The sequence below is a fragment of the Simochromis diagramma genome, unplaced genomic scaffold (assembly GCF_900408965.1).
Source record: "Simochromis diagramma unplaced genomic scaffold, fSimDia1.1 OVJJ01000481.1, whole genome shotgun sequence".
Taxonomy (NCBI): domain Eukaryota; kingdom Metazoa; phylum Chordata; class Actinopteri; order Cichliformes; family Cichlidae; genus Simochromis; species Simochromis diagramma.
Genome location: NW_024386898.1, coordinates 1,278,883 through 1,305,968, shown reverse-complemented (window position 1 = coordinate 1,305,968; position 27,086 = coordinate 1,278,883). Strand labels below are relative to the sequence as shown.

Here is a 27,086-nt window from a genome sequence, read left to right as displayed (position 1 = left end):
ATAAGACGAGAGGGCGTGGATGTGAAGTGATGTATGTGTATGTGGCTCTAAATTTATACCAAAGGTGTGGCTTGTGAACTTCATGATGAGATTTAAGAAAAACTTGGTCATGACATTGTTTTCTTCAGCCTTATTTAGCCTGAAAAAACACAGCTGTCTCTGTCAGTGATTTGAGCTATTTATTCTCGTGTTATAGCTGCAGTTATGACTGCAGGCAGTGTCCTAACTTATCATTTGTTGCCACGTGAGTCATTATGCTGCCTCGTAACCTGCAGAGCAATTAGTATAACGCACATGAGTTTTTTGTGTTTGTTTGTTTTTGTTTCCTGACTCATGTAAGGTAATAGTGATGTGTGAGGAACATAAACCAAGTAGAACAAGAAGTTGCCAGGCTTTGTGATCGGAGAGTTGATAGTGGCCACATTACAAGCAGCTCTGGTAATGATTAGCTACTTTGTTATGCTTATTGTGGTTAATTGGACTAAACCGCCACCCACTAATAAACATGTCACCTTCAGCCAAATTATCCAGTTATTAAAGTGCAAGCAGAAAGAGCAGGGGGATACAAAGATAGATGCCACTTTGATATGTTTGTCTACATCCAAACTAGGGCTGCTCAATTAATCGAATTTTAATCACGATTACGATCTGGGCTTTCAACGATCATTAAAAATGACTGAGCCGATTATTAGCCCCTCCCTCATTTATCTGCCACACCTTAAAGGCCGGTCCGTGAAAATATTGTCAGGCATAAACCGGTCCGTGGCGCAAAAAAGGTTGGAGACCGCTGATTAAGAGGACCCGAGGGAAGCTCGGAAAGCTAAGCAGAAGTTATTTGGAGAGGAGATGCATTGGTTGAAAAGAGAGGTTAAAAAAAACTTCAGTGGTGTTGCACACTATTTTATATTATTTTTTAAAGTCATTATTCAATACGTTGTTATTGTCAACCCTTTAAAGCCGGTCAGAGCTGCATGCTCCGTTTTGTGTAACTATTTTTAAATCCGTGAAGAACCCTGAGCCGTGTAAGCTAGCGCAATAATTTTTTTTTGCATATGAAACCGGAGGAGTTGTACTTACATCTTATGACATCAGCTTGTCCTCGGTCACAGTTTCCTTCCACATATAGCTTTGCAAAAATTGCATAAAAAGCGCTTGCAGGAACAAAAACATAATATTCCAGAAACACGCTTTGCCGATCGGATCAGCTGTTCATAACACTTCCCACAGTGAAACAGACGTCAGCGCGAACTATCGCATGTCCGCCATTTCCTGCCCGAAACCGGAAATGACGTCATTTTCGCGGAAAATGTAGTTTTTTACTTGTAGGCCTTAAAAGCCTATACTGGTGTTTTTATAAGTCATGTTTGACTTTTCTGAATAGTTTCTGTGATGCTTAGAACTCGAATTGCACTGCTGGAAATAGTTTGTTTTGATGCACCTGCTGTTTTCTTTGCAAATTTGCATCATAGGATTGTTTTTTTTGTTTTTCCTGCAGTATATAAAAATTGCTGTATCTCCAAAATAAAACTATGAAGACACTCAAAATAAATTTCCTGTTGTTGTAAACTATTTTTTGCAACTTTTTTGTATTTAAAGTTTTGAGGGATAAACCTCTTAAATTTCTCCAAGTAGAAATATATGTAAAAAAAAACAAAAATGATTTTCAATTTTTTTTGTAGTTTATTGCACTTTTTTTGCAATTAATGTAGTTACTATGGACTTAATGCATACATATTATTAAAATATGGGCTATAATAGTTGTATAGCAACTTGAAATGCTCCCACAAATGGCACTACAACATGTAAAAAAATAATATAAGCTCTGGCCGACTTGGTTCTATAGTAGGTCGTAAGGGTTAAATAAATATCGTCAAATAATCGAGATCTCAATTTCAGTGAAAATAATCGTGATTATCATTTTTGCCATAATCGAGCAGCCCTAATCCAAACTCTTTCTGTTGGTTGTCCTAGTGGTAACGCTAACTTAAGCTACTGGGTGGTCTGCGATTATATAATGACCTATTTGTGTGGCGAGAGGAGTTTTGATTGCCAATACTGGAAATGCACTTCAATAAGCCGAGATGCACACTGAGGAAAAACGTGGCTTTAGCAGATACCGCCTGACTCGCATGTTATGTTGGCCTTTTGCTGCTTAATTTCCCCGACGTCTCTTTGAATAAAGCTAAACATATAAAAACTCATGAAACATGGTGCTATTAGTAACTGTGACCATTTTGCAGTTATTGTTGTTTCCACATGGGTTGCAGTAGGCCTCTAGTAGATGATTATTATGCTTAAATGTTCACATCCACGCGTCAGCTGAAAGCAGTGATGTTCCCACACTGACATTTTCTGTTTAATGTTGTAGCATTTGTTGTTTTCACAGCTCTCTGAGTTTGTGTGGCTCTATTGATGCTAGAGGAGTGCTCACTCATTTTACCGCTGTGTGTATGAGCATCTGCTCAATGCCTAAACTGTAAATTGCTCTGTAAGTAGGACAACTTTTCATTATGTTCACTTAGCGTTATATGTCACTTAGGCTCATGGTCTGCAGGCTTTCTTCACCAGCTGCGCGCACACACACACACACACACACTGCTGTAATACAGTGTGTAAGATGAAATGCTGTAAACATTAGACCCATTATAAGAAGTTAGAAGTGTTGGATGTTTGTTTAAATCCTTAATAAATTTGTTATAAAAGAAGTGGAATACATTAAGCTTCCGCTTTTATGTAGTATCAATAGCAGCGGACCACTCTAAATTCAACCACAGTCAGTAATATTAAGGACATTCGTCGCTTTTGTTAATAACAACAAAAGGGTTTGATTGCGTGTGAGTGTAAATGTGTAAAGCTTAAACTCACACAACAGTGAAAACGTTGATTTTCTATATATTCTATATGACAAAACAACACTACAGGAAAAGTACTTTTCCGACTTTATTTTCATCACAGTTTGATCTTATAAAGAGGAAGTTTTCCATATTTTTCAAAACAACTTTGTCAGTGTTTTTATTACATGGTCATAAAACTGGAAAATCAATAATAAAAAAAAGCATGGCTTGCAAACTGGAGGTGCTGGGTGTGTAAGAATGAGGCAGGGGAGGTCTGATGAAAGATGTTTTTGAGTTACATTTTAGGAATATCAGGAGAGCTCGGCTTTTAAGTTTGACCATCCCCTTTTAAATCTGTCATTTATAAACTTGAACTGCAGTTCTAGTCTGTTGCTCTGTTGTGTCAAAGCAGTGAGTATGCAGACTTTGCTGTTACAGTGAAATTAGTTATTTCTGTGGCCGTAAACTGTATGCAGTGCAGTCATTTGGTTCCTATTTTTGCATTTGAGAAGATGGACTCAGGAGGTCAGGTACAGTAGGCTGTCTAATGTGCTTTGAAAAGTACACCTCATGATCACATTTAAAAGCTATGGTTCACTTTTGGTTAGTATTACGTAGATCTGGATACAAACAATATAATCATTCTTTGTAAAAATACAGTACTTACATTTTTATATGTTTAAAAAATGCATAAAGTAAAAGTAAAGTCAGCCTGTTCATTCATGATTTTTAGCTGTACTTAAATTTCAACGTTGTATCTTTAAGTGACATTCGCTCAACTGTTTATATTACTTCACTTGGGTCCTGGTCTCGGTAGCGACACTTAAAAAATAATAGCGCAAGTAGCTGTGAATGTAACCAATTATACTGATTATACTTTTTTCATTTACACTCACTTAGCTTGATTTGTAACTCAGTTTCAGTGTACCTTTCATTCAACATTGCTGAGAGATTTTCAGTTAATACTTTGTTAGGAATACTTTTGCTAGTATGTAGATAAGTTTACCCATAGAGCTGTAAACTGTACAGTTTTAGTTGAGAAGAAAAGTTTTCCAGTCTGTTAATCTGATGTTGAATTGTACCTGTTGATCAGTGTTTTATCATCGAGGGTCTGTCCATATGCTTTATTAGAAAAAGGGTGTCTGATAAAGACTTATTTAATTTTTTTTAAATATTTAAAAAAAAAAAAACTAAATTCAGAAGCACTGAAATTCTCGAAGTAGATTAAACTGCTGCTGATCGCACAGGAAGCGTGAATATGGTGAATGCCCTAAATGTGGGGGAGTGAGTGCGTAAACAAAAAGTATTAAGATTGCAATTTTTTTTCTAGTTCAGAGCTGCCATGGCATTGCCAAGGCAACTCCTGCTGAAGCACCAGTCACTGGAATTGTGGCGACTCTGGTTTGGACAAAGAGGTGATTCACAGCAGGATTATTGTACGTGTGAGCTAGGCTGGGAGGGTGCTTAATTCTTTCCTGCGTGCCTCTTGCATGTTCCTTTGTTTGGCCTGTGAGCACCACAGTACAGTATAATGGGTGTAAAACTATTGTTTGTAATATTTCAGAGATGCTACAGTCATTAAAGCATTGTAATTCTCTTGGATAAATATAATAGATTTTAGATGTGCCAGTAATCTTAATAGACTGAGACATTTGTGTTTTATGTCATCCTATACAGCCTAAAATAAAATAAACCTAAACTAAATCAAACCACATTCAGACTAGCATGTGTGTCATTTTACATTTCACACATGCGCAGTATTGATTCACAGTACTCTGGGAAATGGCAACAGTTTCTTTATTTATTAATTTTTTATATCTCACAAATACAAAGTGTGTGAGTTTCTGTGATGGTGTGAAGTGGAAAAAAGAAAGAGACTCTGAGATCTGAACAGCAAGCAGCTTCCTGTCGTTTCAATTTTAAATCTGATCTGGGTTCACATCATCAGAGTTCGGCTAATTAACAGTGGTTTTTAATATTCTGATACTGTATTTCAATGAGAACAGCTCTACATAAGTCATGTTTTAAATATATAAAAGTATGTAAGTAAATTAGAAAGTATTCACAATATCTTTGCCAGGTTAATCAGTATTACTGTTTCATAGTTTGAATTTGTTGTGGATTTGAAGTCTTAAAGTGTCGCCCACACGCATGCACAGCCGGCACAGGTGTTTTCACTTAAAGTGCCTAATTAGAGCTCTTCTTCTTAGAGGACAGTGTGGGCATCTATAAACTGTTTGATTGACAATACACTCTATCTATTATATTTTTCAAGACCTTTAAAAATGGTATGAATTGTCTTAAATTCTTTTTGGATGGGACCTAAATGATTTTTAGTCTCATCACTGTGAGATTTTCATCAGACAGTATCTGCTCTTCTGTTCGCTCAACCACACAGTGTAGCTGCATTGTTCAGGCCATGCCTTAAAAAACAACCTGTTATTTTTATATGTGTTTAGAATGGTTACTGGTAACAGTAAGCTGTTACGTTAGCTAAGTTAACAGTTGCAGGTCAACCCTAAAAGGGAATAAAAAAGTATTCAAATGACAAAAGCCCCGATGCTTTGACCTAAAGGTGGCGATGATGAGGAGAAGGCCTTGTTAGCTACAGGAAAGACAAGAGACAAATCATGTGACTCTTGGAAATGAAGTCATGTCAGGAAAGTGTCCTGTATGTCAATGATTGTTCAGGAGAATGCTCCTTGAGTTAAAGTAGCATTAAAAATGTAAATTTAACTCGTATATCTTTTTTAATTAGATTACACATAATAAGATAATGCAATATATTGCATCGTCAATTATAAGTTAATCACATATATATATTCGACTGCAAGTTGAATCAGCTCAAATAATTGCAAATATCTGTGTGTAGTAGTGTTTCATTTGCAACTTTTTTTTGTCATCGTCTTTATTTCTTTTGTTGCAATTTGTGGCTAGTTAAATGTTCAAAGACAGTGAGACAAAGAGCTGAAAGACTTTAAAAAGGATTGTTATTTGTCAATTTTTTATTTTTATTTTTTTAAATTTCTCTGTTGTCTTGGCACAAAAGGGAATTACATAACAAAAACACTGGTATCATATTTTGGCCAAATTGCTTTTTTAAACATTAATATCAGCCCAGAATTTCACAGTTGTTGATTTTTTTTTTTTTTTTTTTTTTTTTTTTTTTGAAAAAGTCTTTTTTTGGTGCAGAAATAATCTGTCATGCGATGTGTCTTGTTGTATTTTGAATTTGTGTGACTGAATTTGTGGTCAAGAAGAATAAATGACACGGAGTCATTGGTGCACCCTTGGTAGATGAATAATATCTTATTAAACTAAATACTAGATAACCTTTTATTGTCTGGCAGTATTTGGGCATTATTTTTTTTTTAAACAAATAAATCATTCATGGCTTTGTGAGAGCAAGATTAACCATGCTTCTGCTGTTATAGGCTACCTTACGCTCTCCATGTTGGAAGCGGAAAGGAAACTTCCTGGGTCCTCTTCCTCTTTTTCATCTGCTGCAGTGTCTGCACTGATGAACTAAACGTACCTACACAGGTCTGCTGTTCAGTCTGTGCTGCACAGTATGCAGTGTGGTTGGTATAGTGCTACACTGACCCACCTTTCCGTATCTCTGGGTTGCTTTTCCATGAGAAGAATCAAATTTGGAGTTGGTTTTCTTTTTTAAAAAAGTTCATTATTTGCCCTGATGTAGATTTTCTGGAAATGCAAGCAATGATGGGCTGTAGAAATCTATGACAGCATGTAGAATAGAGCTAGATTACAAAGTTTTTCCTCTAAGCACATCATTGTTGCTAACTTTTTTTAATTCAGCATAAATGAACTTGAGAATATGACAGAAAGTGGAAGCATATTCTTGAATAGGATGGCTGGACTGGCTTTAATGGTAGAGAGTGATATACAGAAGACTGCGTGTGTCCAGAGTCTGTGGGCTTTTAAGAAATCCCTGGAGACTTACCAGTGTCCCTATAAAGTGAGGCCCTATGTATGCATTACCTCCCCACCATGGAGCTTTAACCTTTTGATAGCTGCCAGGATTTTTATTTTATTTTATTTTTACTGAGTTGTAGAACGAAAATGCTATAGTCACTAAGGCTGTCTAAGAAATGCGCCATAAGCAGCAGCTTATTTTCAACCATGGAGCCGGCGGTTAAATTTTTCATGACCCGAGTCTTTATTGAGTAGAAACTGATCTCATTCTGCTGCTGTCAGTGTCACTCCAGTCTGCTTTATTTTTGGTTAAAGCGGCGATGATTTCAAAGCTCTGTCTTAATGTATCGATATCTTTTCTTTTCCGACCAGAACAGCTTAAACGTCGAATAGGTTTTTGGATGATCAGTAATCAGTGAAGCACTCGTACTCTATCGGAGACAGAAGTACTTTATGACCAATAACAGTGGTGCACCTTCACCTCTGGTATTTCTTTTAGATGGCTCATTGTGGAGGGAAAAAAAGCTTTTAAGGCATGATTACACATAAGGCTATTATCCTGGGTGTGCATGTTTGACTGATAGCCAAGTAGAGCATACTAATAATTACAACTTGGACATCATTATTTTCCCTCTCGAAACCAGAGCGCAGCTTTTGGAGGAGTTGGTGCGTATTTCTATGAAAGGTAGCCGCAGGTGCGTTTTGTCACCCCATGCCAACTCACATTTGTATGTGTTTAATCAAGCACATGTGCCTGGAGAGTATTTTCCACATCAGTAGCGCTAGGTGAAAAGCCAGAGAGCTGGTCTTGATTGTAGTGCTGCTGCTATCATCATGCTGACTTTCTGCATGTAGTGGCTGAAGTGGCGCTTAAGGCTTATCATAAATACTGTTCAGTCCTTTTTTTTTGTCCCTTTTTTATGACAGAATCTTGGGAAAGAGCCGCTCTCATTAGGTGCATGATGTTGTTATGAGTTGACGAGAGGATGTTTCACATCCCAAAGGCATAGGAATTCCACTTCTTTGAGTTTAGTCATCTTGACTGGTTGATCTTCTGAGCGGGGGAAACAACACAAGATCATTCAGCACTGGCAGAAGCAATGAAAATAAAATAAATAAAAGTAGTCAGTGTTTTTTCTCCAGACAGCTGTAGGCCAAATAGCAATCTAATCCGAGGAATGGAGTTTTCTTTTCATAGTTGTGGTTCAGTGCAGGGCGGCAGGGCATTATCGGTGGAAACAACAAACTCTCCTCTGTTTGTGTTGGAATGTGAGCATGACAAATGTAATTCAGGCCTCAGTAGTGTGTTGTTAGCCCTGTCTGGTTAGGTTGTGCATATTTGGCTAGCGCAGCTGTTGAGATAACCCAAACTGCCCTTTCTGAGTCTCCTAGTATGACTTCTCCTTTTTAAAAAAAAAAAAAAAAAAAAAAAGAAAGGAAATGGGTTAGTGCGTAGAGGACAAAAGGAGACCTGTAATAGTATGAAAGAGGAGGCTGAACACTGGTCTGAAGACTGTAGTGGTACAGCTTTGTGGCACAGCCGTGACTGACAAGAGAGTTGGTGAGACAGTGGAAATGGCTGCTGCGTCATGTAAACCCATAGTTGGCTAGGGCCGCTGGTGCTCAGGCCAGACTGCTACAGACTTATGAGGTGTTTATCGGAGAGGTAGAGAGGCTGGAGGGCGCTGGACTCTGCCCCCGAATCCCATCTGTCAGAATCCCAGAGAGTGTGGAGACGAGGCCGCCTGTTCTGGTTTGACTAGAAAAGCTTACCAGCATTTCACATAAAAGATGCAAATTTGCTAAGCTGCAAGCTTCAGTTATTTTTGTAAAGTTTCCAGGAGAGTGATTATTTCTGATGATTATTTGAAATATCACCTTCTGTTGTTACATATTAGCATACTATTTATATACGGTATACAAGGGATGGCGGACTCGCTTTAGCTAATAGGCCACATATGGCTAAAATGAGCTGCAAGAGTGAAACGATTGTATAATAACCTGTCTTTCTTTTCAAGTAAAGATGTAAACGTTCAGAATTAGAATAAGTAGAATAAGTGCGGTTTCAACAACACGTCTTATTAGGACCGATTTATCGGCAGGCCGATATTATCAGCTTTATTATTTAGCTATTTGTTGATCGTTCTGCATTTATAGCGGTTGGTAAATCTTTTTTTTTTTTTTTTTTTTTTAAAGAGACTGAAGAAACACTACGATGTTACAAGTACTGATGTTGCATAGTTTGTCCACTAGAGGGCAGCCTGCAGATTTCCTGTAGGCAGCACATGGGGTTTGAACGCCACAGACACGACAATCAAGAGTATAAACGGGGAAATCTGTTTAATGTTTTGTGTTTCTGAAAGGAAAAATAAATAAATACAATCCACTTGGAATATCAGATTTTTAAATTTCCAAATATCGGTATTGGATTTTAAAAAAAAAAAAAATCATATCTGTCAGGCTGAAATCAAGAAATAATTTGTAATGCGAGCCTGTGTAGTAAAGTTAAGATATTAAAGCTATGACTGTAAATTTTACACTACAAGTGGACCAGATTAGACCCTGTGACAGGCCCACACTGGCCTGCGGGCTGCATGTTTGACACCGCTCACATATACTGTTTCTACCCCCTCATGGTAGATTGGGTTAGAGAATTCTGGAGGGATTTTGGGGGCCATATATCCAACCATTTGTAAACTGAAGTGAAAATAATCTTTTCAGTGTTTAACTCAGTTTGAGTGGTTTGAAGACAAAGTTAGGCAGGCAAGGTTGAGATGCTTTGGAAATGTGCAGAGGAGGATAGTGGATATTTTGGACAAAAGATGTGGAAGATGGAGCTCCCAGGCACGAGAAAAATACGTAGTAGATGTAGTGAATGAGGACATGCAGAGGGTTAGTGTGGGATGGGGGCAGATGATCCGCTGTGACGACCCCTAAAGGCAGCAGCCGAAAGAAGAAGAAGGAGGATTTTAACTCTACGGCACAAACTAATTAACACCATGTCCTGAAGACAGCTCTACAGGCAATTCTAATGCAGACCTACATCTAATAGCAATAAAAACCCATTAAAGTGCAGGCAGTTACATGTTTGACCACTAATTACTGATAGTTAGAGCAGTATGAGTGTTTTCTGTGTTTATAATGTCTTCACTGTTCTGCCTAGTTTGTGTGATATGGTAGCAGGAAGTTGTCAGTCTGTCACTTGTTTTTGCTTAAACAAATCACACACGTTTCAAAGGCGAGATGCAGCCAACAGCACAAGGCGCCGTGCACCTGCAGAATGTTGAAGTAGCAGCTGCTTCTCCCAAAGCCGCTGTGCTCGCTTCTTCTGTGCACTCCATCAATGCGGAAGTCCTCTGAGTTTAGTTTTTTTTCCCCATTTCCATGTCACTCCATGGAAGCAGGTCCTTTTAGGCATTTCTGAGCTCGATAGGTTGCAATAAGCTAAGGTTCTAATTAGGATTGAGATTTGTAAAGCTCACAAATTACCAAGCATCCTGACAGGATTAGGACTTTGGAGCATATCAGGCCTGAAAAGGTGGTTCGGTCATGACACAAGTATGTGCCATGGTGGACTGCATGCAGCTGGCGTTAGCAATTAGTTCCTCTTCACTGCTTCAAGTACAGCTAACCGCTGGTGTAGTTTTTAGCTGGAATGACAACCTGTGCACTCTTTGCTCTCCTCGTGGGAACAATGAACAACTGTTATGAACAGCCCCCACAAATTATGTGGTTTGAATCTCTTAAAGCGTAGAAAATGAAAATGTCGCAATAAAAGGAAAAAAAAAAAAAAAGGAGAGGTGTGCATCTCACCAAGTCTTACAAGTTATCATCTTGTCGTGTGAAATTGAACAGGTACAATTTGCAAGGGAAAATGGTTTTATATGGTAATGAGTAATGAGCAGAACCAACTTCCTGCTGTGAATAACTTCATTTGAAATTGATTGTTCTTGTTACTTTTTGAGCATCTCCATTCCATCTGGCGCTCATTCACTGATTTCATTCAGACAAGATGAGAGGTCTTCTTCTTTTTCAGTGTACTGCAGAAGTGCTACATGTGTTTGAGCTGCTTTCCTTGCTTTCAGGAGTAGCAGGAAGTGTGGCCCACTTTGGTTCTTATTCTAGAAAGATGTCTAAATATACTGCTGTTAGGCTGGGCTTTTTTCCTCCAGTCTAACTGAAACAACCTCAGTAAATTCATCTTCACACTGTATGAAGCACAAACATCATCTGCCCCCATCTATAGACAGAAGGTCTGCTTTCTCTGTGTACTCTACCCTCTGCAAATCTGTTTTTGGAGGAAGCTGGGGAGGGGGGTGTTGAACCATTGATGACACAAGATGGTGCTATGTGTTTCGGATATCTTCTTCTTTGTAGTCATCAAAGCTGTAGTGAAGTGGCCTTTTTGTTTGCTCCCTCAGAGGCTTGTTTTCCAAAACCCAGAGCAGATGGTATGTGTATTCCATGGATGAATCACTGAGCCGGGTGGGTTTTTTGCGTCGTTGCCCTGGACTCTGTTATGCCTGTATGTGTGCGTCCTCCTGCTTTAGCTTTGTGATTACACCTGTGTCATTAAGTTGTATTGTATTAAAAAGGGTTTAAACTCTGTGTCATTTTTTTTTTTATTTCTTCAGACTCTGGAGGAGCCCCCCTACCTGACAGTAGGGACGGATGTGAGCGCCAAGTACCGAGGGGCTTTCTGCGAAGCCAAGATTAAGACTGCCAAGAGGCTAGTCAAGGCCAAGGTAAGTCATATTTCAAAGTGCTTATGATCCAACATTAATATTTAATTATCTGTCTGTGTTGTGTATGAAGTGGATAGCAGCCGGGCCGGGGGGGTGCTCTTGTCTTTGTGTGAAGCGGCTACAATCAAGATCACACAGCACTGCTTTATTGTGCATCCAGAGCCGTTGGTTTGGACACAGACACATTATCCAAAACGTTCCTTCAGAGCCCGGGTTAGCCTGGGATAATTGGATAAAGATCCTTCTATTAGATCATAGAGTCTGCCACAGTCAAACCAGGATTAGTTTCTTATTTCCAGTGTTGCCAGAAATCCAGCTGTGCTGCTCACACGCTGGAGGCCCGCCACCTGGTTTACGCCATCAGTCAGAGGCCGATCAGGCGCCCAGCTGCGGCAGATGCGAGATCACCCGGTACCCGTTGCATCCTCGAGCGCACCTCTCACCCGGAGCTTCCCTGCTTTGTCACGGCCACGGGAGCGATTGCCGCCTCCCCATTGGTTTTCAGCCCTCCTGATGAAGGTTTTGCATGATACACGTAATACGGTATCTCATTTCCCAGTGGGGCTGGAGCATCTGGATAATACAATAGAGACAGATCGCTTGTCTCTCATTCTGCTGGAGTGTGTGGGAGGAACAAAGACTGGATGCTGGCTTTTTCACTGTGTCAGTGCACTGTAGTTCCCCCTGTAGAGACAAAAGAGCAGAGATGCTCTGCTATTCCAGCACACCAGCTGAACTCATCAAATAACGTCCTCTTTTTGTCTCATAGACGGGGGACAAACACCATGACAAAGTAGACCACGCAATGTTCTTAGTTTAAATGATGCCGGCTGAAATGAATCTAATAGGACAGTCTCAGCTCATAAATTAATTACCATACTAATTAGATGAGAGTAGGGTTTGTTGTTTTTTCCCGGGTAGCTGCGATGTGAATGTGGAGCTCGGTTACACAAATGTTGAAACATGGCAATTATTCCGTGGTTGTTGTGAGTCTGAATATTCCGCTGTAATGAATTTCTTCGTAGCTCTTTGGTTCATTAATCTCTGTCTGCTTGTTTATCAAAGTCGATGTTTGCAGCGTACAGCGCCGGTGTCTTTTGAGTGATTTTTAAGGCTTAGTGGAGGAAAAAAACAAACATGTGGTTAAGATTGAGCTGCGCTAGAGAACACGTAAGACACCGATTAACACCATGTTAGTATCAATCACTGCAGAAGCGAAGCACACGCGTTCAGTTAGGACTAATGCTGAGTATTTATATATAAGTCTTTGTCGTATTTTTATATGCATGCAAACAAAAGAGTGTCTCAAATGAAGCAATTGTGAAATCTCGTTGTGAGGTTCTTCTGACTCATTTAAAGAGTAAATGGATGAAGCTGCACGTACTAACAGCTTCGAAGTACTCGTGGAGAACAGATGAACACCAGCTCCTTCTCTTAAACACATTTCCCGGTTCTTTGAGCACTTGCAGACCACACTGAGAGAAAGCCCACTCCTCTTTAGGATGGCGCTGTTTCAGAAATGTCACGCTCAAACAAGTGCTGACTAACTCAGTCGTGTGAATGCCACTCATGATGTAACCTAACCTTCCTAAAACTGATTAAAATTCCACTTCTGTGCATTTGAGGTGCCTCACAAAGTCTGCAGTTTTATCCTTGTGGTTATGTCGCTTTAGCAAAAAAGGCACCAGAAAGCTTCACCATTGCTCTTTTATCTATTTATCCCCCCCCCCCCCCCCCCTTTTTTTTTTAAATGACACTATTTCTAGGCTTCAGATTAGGTTACTGTAGATTAAATATTTATGTGGGTTTTCCTTATTTAAACAGCCAGGTGTTTGACTTTTGGAGGTAAATATTGATGTCATTGTCCTGTTAATCTGTGCTCCTGCTGTGTGGCACGAAGCAATACTTCGAGGCAGTTGTAATGGAGGGAAAGTCGATTAAATAGATGCGAACATGTGAGGTGAAGAAAAGCAGATTTATAAAGGCACAAATGGTGAAGGTGTGTACTCTCGAAACATATCTTTTTCAGCATAAATAATAAATGTTGAAATAAACAACATGTAAAAATCAGAACAGTGGAGGGCTTTATTACTGTGTCACATCCTTTTAGCTGTTTATGGCCACAGAATCCACCTTTGCTTGAATAAAGCAGTCACTTCTCACAGCTCTCGTTTCCTGCTGGGAGAAAACGGAGCATGAAGGACTACTGGCTCCTCATAAATCTGTTCACAGCATAAAATTGCTGCGCCGAGGCTCTGTTGTATCAGAAATATGGTTTCATATCTTATTCCAATATTTGTTATCAAGCCTAAGTGGCTGCGCCGTGTGTACGGCTCGCAGTTAGGAAGTCGTCAGAGCGCTCTGCCGTTATTGAAGCCGAGGCCTCGGACAGCGGGAGTCACCCTACCTAAAGTCTGGGGGGAGTCGAGCTTCTTGCCATCCCCAGAGAAGAAAGGGATTCCTTTATTCCCCCAGTCGGGAATGTTATTATCTCCATAACTGATGAAATGCTACCCGAGGAAGCTTTTTATTTGCCCCCCTATTTTATTACCTGACAATCTTACAGTATGCATTTCTTTCATTCATTGTCTTGATTGTGCATTCACAGCGAGACCTTGATTGCTGCTTCTGCTGTTGTTATATTTGAAACTGACTCGAGCATTGTCTGAATTTGTTACCCGCAGGCTTGTTTTCTGGGATGAGGTGCTTAACTTTTTTTTTTTTTTTTTTTAGCCCCCGTTCTCTCCTCTGTACGGCAACTTATTCTAAACTGAATCACAGTCAATAAAAGTGATGCCAGTTTTCCATTATAATTATGTTACAATTTTTTTTGTGCATATGCTCTCAACAAATTGCTTTAATTTCCCTCCGGAAACAGAAGGAAGCACATGAGCATTTGGATGTACAAAGCAGGGAGGAGGTTTGCGGTAATAAACAGTAACGCTGTGCAATTCTGCAAATTTTGGTATTGATCCAATACCAAGTAAACACAGGGCCAGTATTGCCAATGCCAATATCAATCCTGATACTTCCTAACCTGTAAAGGCAGCTTATATTGGGGAGAGCAGTGTGCATTTCATCCATTTTTCCATTTCCAAAAAAAGTGATCCATAGTGATCAATAGTGATCTATTCATTGTTAAATAGATCACTTTCAAGTATTGATGCTATCACATTAATATCGATCTGATACCAATACTAGTGTTGGTATCGATACTGTTGATATTTGGATCCATCTGCCCACATCTACTAAAAAGATCCTGCACTTCTGGCTGCTTTCAAACTTTTGCACATGCTCTCTGGAAAAGACGTGGCAGTAGATGGCTCTTAAGTGCGTGTGTGCCTGCCTTGTGGCCTTTTCTGTCTCACAGTAATGCCAGGTTGCCATGCAGATACAAGATTACCACAGCGTGATCAGATTATGATCTGCCGTGGCTCACTTAGGGGGTGGACGTTGCAGATGTAGAGAGCGGGGGATGGTCAGTTGTTCGGCATCAACTGAGGGTTCAGTCATTGTGTAAAAGTCCTGCAGTATTAGGAGAGACTTGCTGCCTGTGTAAGGAGGATGATTGGTGTGATCCGGTCAGATCTTTAGGTAATTGTTTTGTTTATGCTGTTACTGATTCTACTCTACTGTTGCCTCCCACCTTCCCCAGGTGACCTTTAAAACAGATCTGACCACAGCTGAGGTTCACGATGAAAACATCAAAGGACCTCTAAAGGTAAGGCAGGAAAGATGGAGACCTATTATTATTATTATTATTCAGTATTAGTCATGAATCCCTCCTGTCTGAATTTAAGACTCCTTATTTTATTTTATTTATTTATTTTTAGCTTCACTCCTGTTTGTATCTAAGCTACACTTCACCCTCCCTTTGCATAAAAGCGCACGGGGCAGCAAAGCATTAGCTTTGCAATTTAATTTCACTAAATTAAGGGTTTATGTAGCAGCAGTATCATCTTCTCATTACTTGAAAAGACATCATTTAGATTTATCACCACAATATAATAATAATTAGTGCACTGACTGGCAGAATAACAGCAGTGTATCCGTCCCACAGGTGGGTGCTGTTGTGGAGGTGAAGAATCAGGATGGAGTTTACCAAGAAGCCACAATCAATAAGCTGACCGATGCTAGTATATATACAGTTGGTAAGTCAATAACAAGCTGTCTGCCTTGCCTCCTTCCTCTCACACTCTTCCTAAAAAACATGTTTGCACTGACAGAAAATCCTGCATGCTGATTTGTGTTTCTTGGACTGCGAAGTTGCTACAACTTTGAGAATTTTAGTCAACATATTAAATAAGGGGATCGTCAACCAGTGGTGCCTCTGCAGTTTTGAATGTGTGCATGGAAAGATTAACTGTGCTGATACTTTTGGCTGCTCTCTTATTCACCTCAGCAGGTAGCTCCACATATTTCATTTGAAAACGAATTATTTATTTTACACCTTATGCCCTTCCTGACGCATCCCCAGTGGGATTTGAGTCTCCTGCTGGGACCATTAGGCCAGTGTGTAAACCACTACACTAAGAAACCACAGGACAAATACTGGGCTGGACCTACTTTTGCTTTCTGAACTGCCTTAATTCAACAAGTTTTTGGAAACATCGCTTAGAGATTTTGGTCCATATTTACATGATGGCGTCAGCTGCACATCCATGATGGGATTCTCCATTTCCCCATGCTTTCATGTTGTTTACACTGGTTGGTGACCCTGTGTGAACTGTAGGCTTAGTTTCCTGTTCTTAGTTGGCAGGAGTGACACCCGGTGTGGTCTTCTGCTGCTGTAGCAAATCTGCTTCAGGGTTTGATGTCCCTTGGTTGCCTTGCTATCAGCTTGAAGCAGTCTGACCATTCTCCTCTGACCTCTGACATCAACAAGACACTTTCCCCCAGAGAACTGTGCCTCCTGGGATCTTTTCTCTTTTTCAGATCGTTCTCTGTAAACCTTAGAGATGGTTATATGGGAAAATCCCAGTCACCTTTTCGTTCTGATGCTCAGTTTGAACGGCAGGTCATCTTGACCATGTCGAGCTGCTGTCATGTTATTGCCTGATTATGTACTAGGGCTGCCACAAACGATTATTTTGATAGTCGACTAGTCACCGATTATTTTTGCGATTAGTCGACTAATCAGATCATCATCCATTGGATGTAAAACGTACAGCTTATTGCACCAGCAGCATCTGCTCTTATATAACTATCATTACTTTACAGCTTTAAGTGTTTAAGGTATGTGCTAACTAAAAATAAAGACATGCTAGTTTATTACATTTTAATGAAATTTGCAGATTGTTTCGGTGAAGTTTAATAAACTCCTTGCTATCTAAAATATAACAGGACACCGGAGTAAATTCTCGAGCATCTCACACTTCTGATAATCAGCTGTCTGCTTGACATTTATTCAGCTGTGTAAAACTTGAACTTTAATCTCAGCCAAACCGATTTACTCAGGAACAAATAAAATACTACAAAAAGCCAAACAATAACATTTTGAAGTTATCTAAGTGACTTAAATATGTTTAACCTGAGTAGCGAAAGACCGCGGGGGGTTTGAAAACGATTTGCCGGGAGTCCGGTGTTCTCACGGGCTCTAGTGAGCCTTGCCCCGGGCTAGCTATCGAGCTAGTGGGTAACAGACGTCTCCGAAAACGTCGGAGCGCTTTTGAAAATATGTGATGTCTTGATAAACTGAGCAGATATTTGAGGTTTACACAGCTACATTCTCGCCTGAAAATATGTTAAACGTTTATTTTGTGACCCAGAAAGAATAATAAGAGTAATATTAAAACTAACTAGCTGTCGCCATTGTTGGAAACTGAGCTGGGCCGCGCTATGAATTCTGGGACACAGCTTCTTCTTCTTCGGGGTTTAACGGCAGCTGGCATCCTTGGACATGCAGTGCTGCCATCTTCTGTTTCAGTCCGTTATTACACTCTTAAATCCTGCTACTTCTGCGTCTTTTGTGATCTTACAAAGCTTCAAACGACGCGTCTATTAAATCAGTCATCGACGATTTTGATAGTCGACGTAATCGTGACTAGTCGACTAATCGTGGCAGCCCTATTACGTACTAGCATTAATGAGCACTTTAACAGATGATGAAGTGGCCAGTGGGTGTATTTGGCTAAATAGCGGAAACCAAAAGTGTCTTATTAGCAATTAGTATATAGTTAGCTAAAACAATGGATAATTTAGAGTATCCATGTGTGAATGCATGAAGTTTAAACTAATCTTAACACCAGTGATTTCAAATACAGTCAAATGAACACATCTGGATGTCCAGTGGTGTCATGCTGAGGGTTTTGGAGCTCAACCAGAAGAACACTGTGTGCCAAAAAGACGGGAATCACTGTAATATAACACAAGATAGCAAGTGAGAAATGCTGGTGATGCTACATGTAGGGGGATGAAGTGTGATATCAATCATTTGCTCTATAAAAAGTTCAAAATAAATATGACAGGGTGGTGAGAACCTCAAAAATCCCACATTTTAGCTTCTAATTGAACAGATTTGGTGTTGGGGTTTGTTTTTGTTTTTTTGTGCCCACAGTTTGTAATTGCGAGTCTGTCAAGAGCACACAGTTACATTGTTGGATAATCCAGAGTACACAGCATATAGACTTGCTGCAAAGCTTTCCAGTCTCTCGGCAGCTGCTCATCACTTAAGAGCACCCGTGGGGGTTTTCTGCGCCTTGAAAACACTCATCTCGGCACATTTTCATTCTTTTCATTCGCTGGTGGGGAAAACAAAAACATAACTCACTGTTGAAGTTACCTCAAGTGTTCCCCTCATTGTTGTCTACAAGTACGTTTGAACAATGAACAACCCAGGGTTTGTCTTTGCGATCCAAGAGACTGTTTTAAGAGTCCTTGAGGTCATTATTATTACATTTAATGTTAGATTTAGTGCTGTTTCACGTGTGAGCGCATTTTACAAATGGCTGCTCATTTATGGATAAAATATCAGAGAGATATGAATTAAATTGAGACGCTTCTCCTCACGTCTTTATTTTGCTGTTTACTCAGCTCTGTGTAGCAGAGGGTCCTTGAAGCTCGAGTAAATCTGTGAGCTGAAAGTAACCGTGGCTGCCTGCTGGAGAACGTATGAGCCTTAAAAGACAAGCATCATTTGTTTGCAGTATATCTGAGGCGCGATGGCATTTTGTAACTGAGGCAGGAGTCTGTCTGTGCTTGAGTTTGTTTTTGTGTGGGCGCGGGGGTACCGGTGGGCTCGCAGTCTGATAGTTGGTCTTTTATCTCCGCAGTGTTTGATGACGGCGATGAGAAGACCCTGAGGCGTTCCTCCCTCTGCCTGAAAGGAGCGCGTCACTTTGCGGAGAGCGAGGCAAGTATCGCACTGCCCCTCAGTCCCATAACAGCCTCATCTCTGCTTTCTGGGGAAATGAAGCTCATTTTGTGTATAAATCCATTTATAAGTGTGCGAATAGAGGGTAAACCTTTTTTTCTGGTTGTGTTCTCTCCACCGCAGACACTTGACCGACTCCCTCTCACCAACCCCGAGCACTTCGGCACACCCGTCATCGGCAAGAAGGGGAACCGCGGTCGGCGATCAAACCCGATGTGAGTATCGTCCACGGGTCTCTGTGCTCAATCCCGCAGCGCTCATATTTAGCTTCATTTTATCAGAGGCCTGTGATGCCAGTGGGAAGGTATTTTCTGTTCCGATCCTCCGCCATCAGAAACAGGCTCGCCCTGCTCTAAGTGTGCTGACAGCAGTTGAAATGAAAGATTTACTCTCATCTCCATCCCCTCATAAAGAGCCCCCGAGGCCTGGAAGGAGAGAGAGCCTGCTCGCCTCCTCCAGCTCCTTAATCATAGCGGGCTCCCTGAGTGTGTGCGCATGCATGCTGGAGAGGCAGAATGAGCGTGGCACAGTCCTGCTGAACGTTATCTCTTTTTTAAAAATTATTTATTTAATTTTCCCTGCTTTGAGTCTAATGTTGCAGTGAGTGTTTTATGCTCTGATGTCCCTGCTCCTGGGAGACGACACAGTTTTCATCGGGGGAATAAGAACTGCTGAGGGTCTTCTTTTTTTTTTTTTTTTTTTTTTGGTGCTGGGTATATTCGTAGCTCCTCTCTGGTATAAAGAGGACACTTGGCTAGATAATCTTATTCTCTTGCTAATGGCGCCCAGAGCAGTCAATATTACTCTAAGCATTGATGCAATATTGACTCGGAGCGGTCCCAGCTGCACATTAGCACCTCGGACCTTTTGTTTCTTTAGCGTGCACTAATAGTGTTTCAGCTTTTGAACTGCAGGGATTGGCTGCTCTGTAAAGATAGCAGCCACAAGGCCTGCTTTTAAGTTGTTGTTTAAAAAAAGGGGTGGGGGTGGGGGGTGTATAGTTTGACTTGTTGGAAAACATGCTAATTTGCCCTCCTGAGTTAAATGAGAGGAGAAATATGCATTAACATAAACACAGGAAACAGAGGAAATAAGTTTATGTAGCTGTGAGTTTGCCAGACGACAGAGAAGGAGTCACTGACCATGCCAAGAAATAGACGAGCTGTTAATTAATGATATTTTTAGGTTGCTTTAAGGCTTATTTTACTTTGTTTTTTAAGGAGCATAAGGAGAGCTGTTACCCGTGTTGTTTGGTGGTAAGAGTGCCATCAATCGTCTCCTCCAACAGGAAAAAGCGAGTGTATCTCAGAATGTGTTTATTTAAATTGCTGCCTTTAAAAGCAGCGACAACTGTAAAGCAATCCCTGCAACATCAGTCTTTACAAGTGGAGAAAACGTTTCTTTTTTTCCCCCTAAATGAATAATAGTCTGTGCCTCATTGAAGAGTTAGTGTTTTCTTTGTGACTTTGATTCACAGCTTAGTTGTTGTTGTTGTTGTTGTAATAGTAGCAGCCTGGCTGATTTACAGCTCTTGAGTGGTGCCAAATGCTGCGTGTGTGTATATGTACATAGAGCTGTGCTCAGAGCCCCGTGAGCCATAAAAAGAGAAAAGCAGGGTCTGTTTGCCTCTCGGTGCTTCCTGCATGATCACTCAGAGACGAGGCTATCTGTCAGGGCTCTGCCCGAGCATCAGGAAGACTGTCAGACGGCACACAGCGAGCCGGCTCCTTTTTACCCACCGATCCTAATGAGTGAGCTCATCAGTAGAGGCAACCTTATGTCTCACTGTGCTACATGATAAGACAATGATGGATTGTTAGGTGGAGACTGGTGGAGGTGTTGTTTTTAATCTGAGGAGCAGTTAAATGATGCCTTGGTTATCAGAAATCATCTGCCTCCCCCTTTTTTCCCTTTTCACGGCGCCTCTTTATTATATTATATTGCATAACACAGAGAAAAGCAGCAAATACTCAGAATCAGATTCATTACTTAGGAATGTTTGGCATTTTTGCTAAGTGGCTTTTAAAATCAACAGCAGCTCTCACGTGGTATACTTGAATTCGTGTAATGAAGGTAAAATGGTGTAAATGGTGTAATATATGAATGCTCGCTGTGCCGTTCTGTAGCGAAGTCCATTGAGCAAAGTCTCCCTTCCTCCCACAGTCAAGAGGAGGAGTTGTCCTCATCCTCCAGTGAAGAGGAGGAGAGCGATCAGCGGCAGAATGAAGACCTGTTCGGCAAGGTGGTCTGCGTGGAAGGGGTTCCCACCGGGGACAAAAAGAAGACTACGTGGTATCCTGCTCTGGTGAGCTGATAAGCTTTCCTTCCTTTGCTGCTCTCTGCAGCATCGCTGTGGAGGAACGGGGGCTGCTGCTGCTGCCGGGCTTCCAGTGAAGTCACGGCATTATGCAGTTTCATCAAAATGCCTGCTTATGTAACCTCAGCACTCAGCAGGATTATGTTATTGTGTTAGAATTTGCCTTCCATCAAATGCTGTAATATGCATGTAATAACATTTCATATCCAGACAGACTTCATGTTCCGACTTGAAGGACGAAAAAGAGCTCGAGTCTTATTTTGCAGAAGAAAAAACGCCCGACTTGTTTTCCATGATGTGTGCGAAATGTCAGACAGACATCAGTTTGATGTCTTCAGTCTTTGCCTATCCATTTCCATCCACCCAGCTGTAACTCTCAGTCACCGTTAGCGCACAATGAAATAGTGACAGGCCTTGTTTGTTTGTGTAAGTGTTACAAGTAGAACTGGGAGAATAGGAGAGGGTGGGGAAAGCTGTCCCTTTTACTGTGTAGTCAGCAGGGGCCCCGCCTCCAGGATTTGTTGTTCTTGGCTTGCTACTGACTGAGCTCCATGCTGCCTCCTTGTGACAGTTGAGAGAAGTGCACTGCACAGTAGCCTGTCATTGTTTACACTGCAACCATATGGCAGAGGGGTGGAGTAGGTACACTGGCAGCTGTCTCGTGCAACAGATGATGCGCGGCTGTGATAGACAGGGGCTCTTTTGGGTGGCCTTGTTATGTAAAAGTTCTAAGACACGAGCGTGCACGTGTGAGCGTATGTGACAGAGCTCGAAATCACACAGCAGGCGTGAGTCATGGACCTGAAGTGAAAGCATCCAATCCCGTGAGCCCGAGTGTACGCAGGCCTGCTGGAAATGCGCTGCTTCTTTTGGGTTAGACCCCGGCAGGAGTAGCAGCCCTCACGTTAGTCCTCCTCCTCCTCAGCTCCAGCTGCTAATGATGCTGGCGGGTGCCCACCCTTCGTCATCTCTCGCTCTTCATCTCTCCTGCTAGTTTGATTTTGTATCATAGGCAGCACATTTTGTAATCAATCAGTGTGCCCTTTTGCTGAAACCACTTTAGTCATTAAGTCATTCTCTGATACACCCCCACCCCTCCCCTATTCTTCTTCTTTTTATTGCCTCAGCACCACCTCACGTGACCTTTTTCTGACTTTCTCTTGTTTCTGTGCAACAAGGTCATCTCCCCCGACTGCCACGAAGACATGACCGTGAAGAAGGACAACGTCTTTGTGCGCTCATTCAAGGATGGAAAATTGTGAGTCATTAATAATTCGCCCAAAGCCACATTTACATTCTGTTGTGTTAAGCTGCTTCTGCGCTAATCATTATTCGTAGCTTATCCAGCATAATTTATGATGCAATCAATGAAAAGTGAGACAGAGGGAACTTGGGCCGCTCGTCGGCTACAACGCTAAGAGGTAGTAAAGCTGTGGCGTGCAGATGCTTTGCGCTGGCCCTTGATCATTTATATAAGTTGTTCTTGATTCATTTTTGTTTGTAAGTCAATTTGCACACTAACCATTTAATACTAATGTAAAGTACGGCCATTGTGGCTCTGTCAGATAACATTTGTATTTCTTGACTAAGTAATTGTGCGTGTGTTTGGTGAATGAATTCAAATCTCCATTGATTAGAGGAATATAGGCTCATATAGGCCTCAAGCACACAGCTTTCCTCAGCAGCATCGCCTATTGTTATTTTATTTGTCCTGAGGCTGTGAGTTACTGGTGTGGAGAGGTAGTGTAGCTTCCCTGCAGCCTGCCCTCGGCATAGAACCACACAGCCAGATTGTTTTGTCTGTGGTAAAGAAAGAAATAAGTCCTGTCAAGAGTGTGCGCTCAGCTGGCGGTTGTGTTACTGCAGCCTTTCTTCATGTGGGTAGAAACATAGCCCACACTCAGCATAAATTAATCTGGCGCTTGTTCGCCCGCTCCAAAGACTACTTTCCTGTCTGTTTGAATTCCCGCAATGACTAAATACACTTGCTTCAAAAGGAATCCTGAGCGAGTCGCCGGCGTGACCTCCTTAATCTGCGGCTGAAGACAAATATGCAGCACAGGAAGTCTTATCACTCGGCTAAAGGTAGAGCTGATGAAAGGGATAAGATAAAGAATGATAAATCGGAGACCAGCTGGAAGTTGTACGGCTGTGAAGTATTTCCTCTCTGACCGAGGGCACCCTGTGAAAAACCTGTGTGGTGGTGGGTTTTTTTGTCTTGTTTGCAAGTGGAATCGCATTGGAGTACTTTTTCTTTCTGCTCTGCAGCTATTTGATTTAAGTCGCTGAAAGCACTACTGTGCATCCAGGTGAGATTGCAAAAAACAGCAAATGAAAGGAGGAAAATCTATATGATTGTAATGAGATTTTTCAGTTTGTTTCCGTCTCCAATCGGTTTGCTCTCATATGCATGAAGCAAAATTTCCAACATGTGTATCATTATTGTTACGCATAGCATTTTTAGAGTGTAGTAGCGAGACATAAGAAAACACATTTTAAGCACATTTGATTGCTGAGTGTGCATCCTCTCGGTCGCTGCAGTGCTGCGTGATTTCCTTTAGCCCTTTTACTGCTTTCAAGTGCCTTTCCATTCTTCTGCACACACTTGTCACTGTTTATTATTCCACTTTTTATCTTTTCTGACAAGCTCTTCTCAGCTATTATCAGGCTGGTGTGGTTTGTTTTTTGAACAAAAGGTTTACATCCATAGGCCACGTGACCTCTCCCGCACAGCACCCGGGGTCAGTGTGTTCGCTTTCCTCAGGAGAGTTGTATATTGTTACTAATAACCATTGAACATGTCTTTCAAAAAAAAAAAACAATGGCTTGGAAAACATTTTGAGGGAAAGGAAAGTCAGATCCAGGGGTGAGGCGGGAGTTGTCAGGAAGTGGTTTTACTGTTTCCACTGTTACTACAGTAACCAGATCTGACAAGTCTTTCCTGTTTCCACTTTTTTTCCCCATTTAGCCAGCTTGCAAACTTGTCTGTGTTTTTTAACCTGCAACAGAAAAAGACAGTGTAATGAGCGTGAGTGGGTTTTAAACCTCAGCTAAACAAACCTGCACGTGGTTTCTCCGAGTTACAGACAGGTGTCGTTGTCAGTGCCGTGTTTGTAGTGATTATCTAAGGAAATGCCAGGAAACCGAGCCGTTCTCTCAGTGTGAGGTCGTTTAGCTTTTATACACTTGTTTCTTTAAAATTTCACTCCATGACAAATCTAGTCATTGGATCTGCTCAGCTGCCTACAGATACCACAGCAAATCGCCTCACATTGCTCACCAGCCAAACCTCTGACTGCTTTCAGCTTACAAGCTTCACTGATCCGTGTGTCTGCCAAATGGCCAGCAGCTGACTGTGCCCAGCCGCTTTAGGGATGCTGTAAGAAAGTAGTCTGTGACCGCTCAGGTTTTTGGAGGCTTTGATTGGCGCACAGCTGTAAGGTTGTTTTAATGAATAAGACTATACAGTAGAGCTCTGAGCTGTTTAGACTTTGTTGTTTTAAGAAAACTTTTTTTTTTTCTACTCCACACTTTCTAATCAGAGTTGCTATATTTTTATTTATTTTTTGCAGTTACATGGTGCTACAGAAGGACGTCCGTGAGTTCGACAGCAGCTGCCCTCCAAAAGCTGACGCGAGCCTCAAACCCGGTGAGTTTGAAGTCGGTGCTACAGAAGTGGTGCGCAGCAGAGCATACCTTTTATCAGCCGTCTGCGGGCAGCTCTGTACGCTGACACACTTGGCAGAAAACACTCGCAGAGTGGAAGACCAGAGAAGTTTTGTTTATGTTCTGGAGAGAACGCAGCGGTGGAGAGCTCCTGTCACTCTGCAGTCTATTTTTAAAGTCCTCACTAAACTTTTTTTTATAAAAGTGCTACATTATTTTTCATTTTATTCAAATTTTTTTCCACCGCTGAGCTCGTACTCTCGTAATTGCACTTAGCATACAGCTTTGTATTGTCCCCGTCTTGATATTCACAGGTGGTTGACTCACAACTGTGATATTTTCCGCGTTACAAAAGCGTAAAACAAGCATCTGCCGAGGTGGTTAGATACTGCTAAAACCCACCTGTGACACTGTGGCTGGATGCTTCAACTGCTGTGCGTCACTGTGCAAACACTGGCAGGTTTTCATGCTTCCAGAGTTCCTGGTCTTTTTTATACTGTAGCTTTTATGTGGGCGTATTATTGTTATTGTTGTATATAGTGTAGAACACATTTTTAAAGGTATAAGTGTGTCTTTTGAGCATGCAGTGATGCACGCACAGCTCCAAGAAGTGTTTACGAGGTTCGATTAATCCGCTCTTTCAGCGCTGGACGCAGCCCTGGAGTTCCAGAGGCAGCTGGTCGTGCCCAGCATCTGGAAGACAGAAGTGAAAGAGGAAAGTTCCAGCAGCGAAGAGGATGATGACGACGAAGAGGAGGAGCAGGAGGAGGATGCGAGTGGTGAAGAGGAGGAGGTAGAGACAGCAGAGCGCACTTATCCTCTTATCCTACAACCTCCCAGATTTAAAAAAAAAAGAAAAAAAGAGAGATGTCAAACTGTCTTGTTTCCTGTCTGCAGGAGGAGGTGGAGCCGTTCCCCGAGGAGAGGGAGAACTTTCTGCAGCAACTCTACAAGTTCATGGAAGACAGAGGTGAGAGCAGGGCAGGGACCAGTGTGATGTTTGAGGTTTATTTTCATTTGTGAGACGGGTTGTGAATTTTGTCTTCTTTTTTTTTTCCCTATTAAAAAGAAAAATCATAATTTTCTCCAGCAGACAAACATGTTGTGCTGCTTTTCTTACCACATCCACCTATGCCTTCTGCTTCTCCTCTTCAGGGACTCCCATTAACAAGCGGCCAGTTCTGGGCTACAGGAACCTCAACCTGTTCAAGCTCTACAGGCTGGTGCACAAACTGGGAGGTTTTGACAATGTGAGTGCTACTGCCCGCCCCTGAGAGCAGTTTGATGTCGCTCTCGTTTCGTTTGGTGTCGACTCTCTCTGAATTTTGTCTCCCTCGTTGAGCAGATTGAGAGCGGTTCTGTTTGGAAGCAAGTCTATCAGGATTTGGGAATCCCCGTGCTCAACTCAGCTGCTGGCTACAACGTCAAATGTGCTTACCGCAAGTACGTACAGACACTCCACAGCTCGAAAGCTTTCAAAATGCAAAATCCTCCAATCGACTTGCTTTTCATCTTTGTGTGATTAACTCTGAGCGGCGCAGGTGTGTCGGCGTGCGCGCGCTTTGGAGCAGTAAGATTAAACTTTGGAAAATCTTATTGGATGTGTTGAATGTCTCATCACGCAGGTACTTATACGGATTTGAGGAATACTGCACCTCCACTGCCATCACATTCAAAATGGACCTCCCTTTGAAGCAGGGGACCAAGGGGGAGGCGAAACCTGAGGGGGAGGCAGGGAAAACGGCTCCTACGTCATCAGTCGCCGAAGAGCCGAAAGCCCAAGTGGACGGAGAACCTTGTAGCACACAGCCCGTTATCTGCAAGGTGCATTATCCTGAGTGCTGTCTGTTATTTTAGATGAATTTCTGCACACCTCCCATGTTTCTCATAATAAAGCGTCATGTCTGTGAAGGTTCTCAGTCTATAACCTTCACAATAATAAAGCGTCCTTCTCTCACAGGACGAGAAACCTGATTCGACCCCGAGTAAAACGGAATCCGAAACATCGAAAAGCGAGGGGAAAGAGGGCGGAAACGATGGCGATGACGAAGAAGAGGACGGTCCGCACAAAGCCGACGCCGACGAGGGCTCGTCGACGGCTCGCCTCGGAGCCGACGACATGAAGGAGGAGCACGATGAGGAGCAGGAGAGCAAGGACAACTCTGGGTAGGTTCACTGAAGGGGATGCTCCCTCCTCCACAGTTGCTTAAAAAACA

General features: G+C 41.7%; 1 protein-coding gene across 4 annotated transcripts in view; it reads left to right on the top strand.

Annotated features, from left to right (window-relative positions):
- Positions 1-27,086, top strand: part of arid4b (AT-rich interaction domain 4B) — a 38,443-nt gene that overhangs the window by 2,854 nt on the left and 8,503 nt on the right. For all 4 annotated transcript variants that reach the window (XM_040034382.1, XM_040034379.1, XM_040034381.1 and 1 more), the window contains exons 3-16: positions 11,405-11,515; positions 15,171-15,236; positions 15,576-15,666; positions 18,787-18,866; positions 19,011-19,102; positions 21,051-21,192; positions 22,383-22,462; positions 24,777-24,853; positions 25,515-25,663; positions 25,768-25,840; positions 26,026-26,120; positions 26,216-26,313; positions 26,496-26,694; positions 26,831-27,036. In XM_040034382.1, the coding sequence (XP_039890316.1) occupies positions 11,405-11,515; positions 15,171-15,236; positions 15,576-15,666; positions 18,787-18,866; positions 19,011-19,102; positions 21,051-21,192; positions 22,383-22,462; positions 24,777-24,853; positions 25,515-25,663; positions 25,768-25,840; positions 26,026-26,120; positions 26,216-26,313; positions 26,496-26,694; positions 26,831-27,036 (1,559 nt within the window). The remainder of the gene's footprint in view (positions 1-11,404; positions 11,516-15,170; positions 15,237-15,575; positions 15,667-18,786; positions 18,867-19,010; positions 19,103-21,050; positions 21,193-22,382; positions 22,463-24,776; positions 24,854-25,514; positions 25,664-25,767; positions 25,841-26,025; positions 26,121-26,215; positions 26,314-26,495; positions 26,695-26,830; positions 27,037-27,086) is intronic.